The sequence below is a fragment of the Malus domestica genome, chromosome 09 (assembly GCF_042453785.1).
Source record: "Malus domestica chromosome 09, GDT2T_hap1".
In the NCBI taxonomy this organism is placed as follows: domain Eukaryota; kingdom Viridiplantae; phylum Streptophyta; class Magnoliopsida; order Rosales; family Rosaceae; genus Malus; species Malus domestica.
Window position 1 is genome coordinate 27,453,943 of NC_091669.1, and position 4,279 is coordinate 27,458,221.

Consider the following 4,279-nt stretch of genomic DNA (forward strand, 5'->3'; position numbering starts at 1 on the left):
GGATGAGAACACAATGCTATCCTTTTCTCTCTAAGAGGCCAGCCCCCTTGGAGGAGATTAGCTAGCATTCTATCTTCCTCCAAGGTCACTCATCTCTTCTTCAAGTCCCTCCTTGGTGTGGAAAAATTAGAGGTTCTCAATTTTGGGAACTTGGAGAATCCTTTCTACCATCCTCCTCCAAGAAATCGATGGAACTAAGAAGCAAGGAATGGAGGCCTTCTCCTTGGGTGATTAGCCTTTGCTTATGCAAAGAGGAATCAATAAAGGTATAAAATATCTCAACTCACTTTGTTCTTGAGTTGAGTCTTGGTTCACCTTTCTACTAGGCTTTGAATTTCATGGGTAATGTTTTGTTTTTGAGTGCATACAAGCATGATTCCGCCTTTAAATGTTAATTGCATGCTATAGATGTTGTTCAAATGAACATGTTTTTCACAAAATTTCCTTCAACCTTTCCGTATCCAAGGCAAGAAAGATAGAACATTTTTAACACAACAAGGTTGGTGAAACTAGATAATTCAAATCCACACGAGAGAAAAAAAAATTTAATAAAATGCATATATAATATTATTAAAAGAAGCTGAAATTAGACGTCTCATATATGAGAAAATTTTGAAATTTCTTACTAGCCAGTAAAACTGTGATCCTAGTTCATACACATCTGAGCAGCTTAGCTCTGAATCATGACTAAATGATACAAGTACCAAAAATCAATGACATAATTAGCAACAGCACATTATATATATGTATCTGCAACAGCACATTATATATATGTATCTCTCTCTTTGTATTTCTTTGTTTGTTTAAGAACAAAACACCGTACACCTTTCAGTTGAAACCATCATTTGTGTCATAAATGCTTCATCTTCTTTTATCATCGTCAAGATCTTGCAGAGAGTTTCTTCTTTATGAAGATGAATTATATGAACTCTAAGTCCATACATACAAAGTAGTACACACCAACAAAACAAATGCAATCGAAATAGAAAACAAAAAAGAAGAAAAATAATCAAAACAACGACAGTTTTTGCTTGCTATATTGTTACCTCTCTCTCTGAACTCGTGCAACTCCCTCTGCTCTCTCTCTCCATGCCCGAAAACTTTTTTTTGTCTAGCCCCACCATTGATGCACCGCAACACCTTCATCCCGAAGCTGCCCATACAATGCCAAGCACTGCCAATATGCCCTGCGACTCCTAACATTAATTTTTTGTCATTATGTCTCTATGGCTTGCACTCCAAGAAAAGCTCATCCACCAAGTGAATCGCTCTACTTTTCACCATCTCATCCACCACCTCGGCCTCGGCCTTCATCACCACGTACTCCTTCTCCTTAACATTCTTGTTCAGCCACTCTGACATTCTAGTCTGAACTACCTCCTTCCCGGAACTCTCCTCTATCACAGTCTTGATCTTGTACATCTCAAAGTTCTTGTTCCGGGTAGGGTAGTTCTTCGCAAACCAGCTCGTCCCACTTCCGCCTTCATTCTCCAGTAATCCTACGTCAATAAAAACCCTTCTAGGATAGCTTTCGAGCGAGTCACCCATCAAGTCTGGGAGGAACCTCGTTCGCTTCAAGTACCACCTCGATTTCCCAGACGAGGCTCTAGGGGGTTTTAGAAGCACATCTTCTAGCCTCTTCAACGCCTCATTCTTTGCCTCCTCAGCCAATAGCCTTCTTCTTGTGGGAGAGGTGGTGGTAGAGGATGAAGTTTCGGTTGCGTGGGTGCTGGTCTTCCCCATTGCCAAAACAGTTGTGTCTAATCACCTCAAGTACACCATCTTGTAGTTGTCTGGCTTCTTGAAGCTGTTGGAGGCATCATTGCTGAGCTAAAGCATGATAATCCCACTGATTTAAAGAGTCATTTCGATGAACTTTGAGGCGGCAGTGAAGGCAGAGACGAATGCAAAGTCAATTGAGTTTTCAGGGATTGATCTTTGTTTGTCAGATTTGATAAGCTCAATTTCGTTAATATCTTCGTTATCGAGGATCTGAGATGCTTTGGTAGCTTCTTCGTCCCTACTGCTTACAAAAACAGCTTTATGTGTGCCTCTCTTGTATAGGCCTTCGTTAGCCAAGTCCCTGAAGATCAAAGGCTTGAGCTCCAGATTAACCACGTCAGATGAGCTAATTATGTCATGCAGAGAAGTGGTTGCAGTGGGGATGAGTGAGCACAACCATGGGAGTGAAACGATGCACAAAGCCAAGATCAAACAACGAGCGACGAGGATCAAGGCTCTGGAATTCGAATAACCAAGTACTTTGGCATCTGAATACAATTCGATTGGAGCAGCGTGCTTCGGTTGGTGTTTGGTATGGAAACCTTGGATCAAATTGATCGCCATAGTTATGAAAAAAAATTTAGTACTAATGTTGCATGCAAAATTCAAGAATTACTAGACTGATAATTCGGCCGATGTGAAGACAAGTAAAATATTGAATTGTGAGAAAAAAGGAGAGCATATGAATGATTGTTATGGGACAGAGAGGGAGATTTAGCGCGGAGAGCCAAAAGAATTTAGCGAGTGCAAAACCGGGCAGCGGTGTGATTCCCACCCACGAGGGCCACACGAGTGCTTTGCATTCTAGACCATAACAACATTAACTACCTCATCCTCTGCACCTTCATTTCTCTTGAATTTTCGACCCAGATCGGTGTGTTTAATGTGATTCTCCGCCAATTAATACACTTTACTTGCTCGTCATCATCATCATCATAACTTGTACGATGCATGTGTAAATTAGCGAGACATTATGAGTGAAAACCACATCACACGCTGATCAGAGAGTCATGGAGGGAGGACTACAGAGAGAGGCGTTTTTTTTTTTTTTTTTTTTTTTGGTCTAGTGGAAAATGATATGTACAATTGGGGGATGGGAGAGATGATATATGGGACGGTTAATTTACAAATAGGTTTTAAAATAGGGAGAGAATGGAGAGGTCTTAAAAGATGGATGGAGCCAAATTTTACCGTGAGAAAGAAATGGCTGGTGCAACGAGAATTGAGTTTGGCCGTTGCTTCGTCCTTCATGCATAGAATGCATGGAGTGTAATTTTCCCAATCAACCTGCTATAATTAAGCGTAATTGGTTGTAACATACACAGCGACTTCGGGGTGCCATATATGCATTGCTTCACTTGGAATCATAGATATATGTTACATTTTGCTAGCATGGAATAGTAATAAAAAGACATGCTTTCTCTGCTGAGATGATACAATGTAGTCTCCTTAACATTTTCTTTTAAAAATATGCTTATATTTTGAGTATATGCATAAAAAGAACCCACACACGTCCCTCAAAGCCTCAGCCCACCTTCAACGACCTCTCCAAGTTTTGTTCAAACAAAAAATAACAGTAGATATTATCGTTTGTTCAAAAAAAAAAAAAACAAACAAACAATAACATTAGATGCGATCTGAAAGGGAAAAAAAAATTCAATGACATTACTAGCTAGCTAGAAGCATTTATTTTGATTATAAATTAGAAACCATACATTTTTGGATTATAAATATAGCTTTTGACATTTCGCGATAAGAACGTAGCTAGCAGCTTGAGTTGAATGTTTCTTCAAACGAGCACATCAAATGAAATAAACAATTATTGACCCAAAAACTACCAAGTCTACATGGCGCGCAGACCGAATAACTAAGAACTAACTACATCCTTTTTGTGATTGATTCGGACGTGTCACCTAGCCACCAAGGTGAATTGGGCGAACAAGATGAATGTAGTGGTGATGTAGAATCACATTGCTGACTTCTAGATCGAGCAACTATGGCCGAGGAACACTCTCGATCTAGAGTTTTGATAGGAGCATATTTATGCGACTTTGTTATCTTATTTCTTTGCATTTATTTAGTTAATTTCAATTTATTGTAGTAATTTAAGTTATTTTCGTATTATTAATTGTAGGTCCAATTGGTAAAGATGACAATAAATGGCAAAATGGAGCAATTTGGAGCAGTTTTGGACTTGGATTAGATAGCAGGCGTGGATAGCATATGGGCTGGACGTTTTTGATGTTTAAATGGTGCTAGATATGTGCTAAAATCTGGAGAAATTAAAGTTGAGGCTTGGAAGGCAAGGAATTAGACAAGAAAGAGGAATCCTAATTGGAGAGGAACATTATCCTATCTTATCCTATCTTATCCAACATTATCTTATCTTATCTCCAGTTGCAAGGAGGAATCCTAATCATATTCCAACACTTTCTACCTGATTTTTAGAGTCCTAAAATAACTCAAAAATGCCAAAACCTTTTTCTCCTTGGATTCA

General features: G+C 39.1%; 1 protein-coding gene across 1 annotated transcript; it reads right to left on the reverse strand.

Moving 5' to 3' along the window:
* Window positions 1–600: 600 nt before the first annotated feature.
* On the reverse strand, window positions 601–2,870 carry LOC103444009 (uncharacterized). Its single transcript, XM_070804484.1, is given in 3 exon segments — window positions 601–1,215; window positions 1,218–1,807; window positions 1,856–2,870. Coding segments are annotated over 3 exon segments (1,185 nt in total). The 5' UTR covers window positions 2,347–2,870; the 3' UTR covers window positions 601–1,111.
* Between the last annotated feature and the right edge of the window lie 1,409 nt (window positions 2,871–4,279).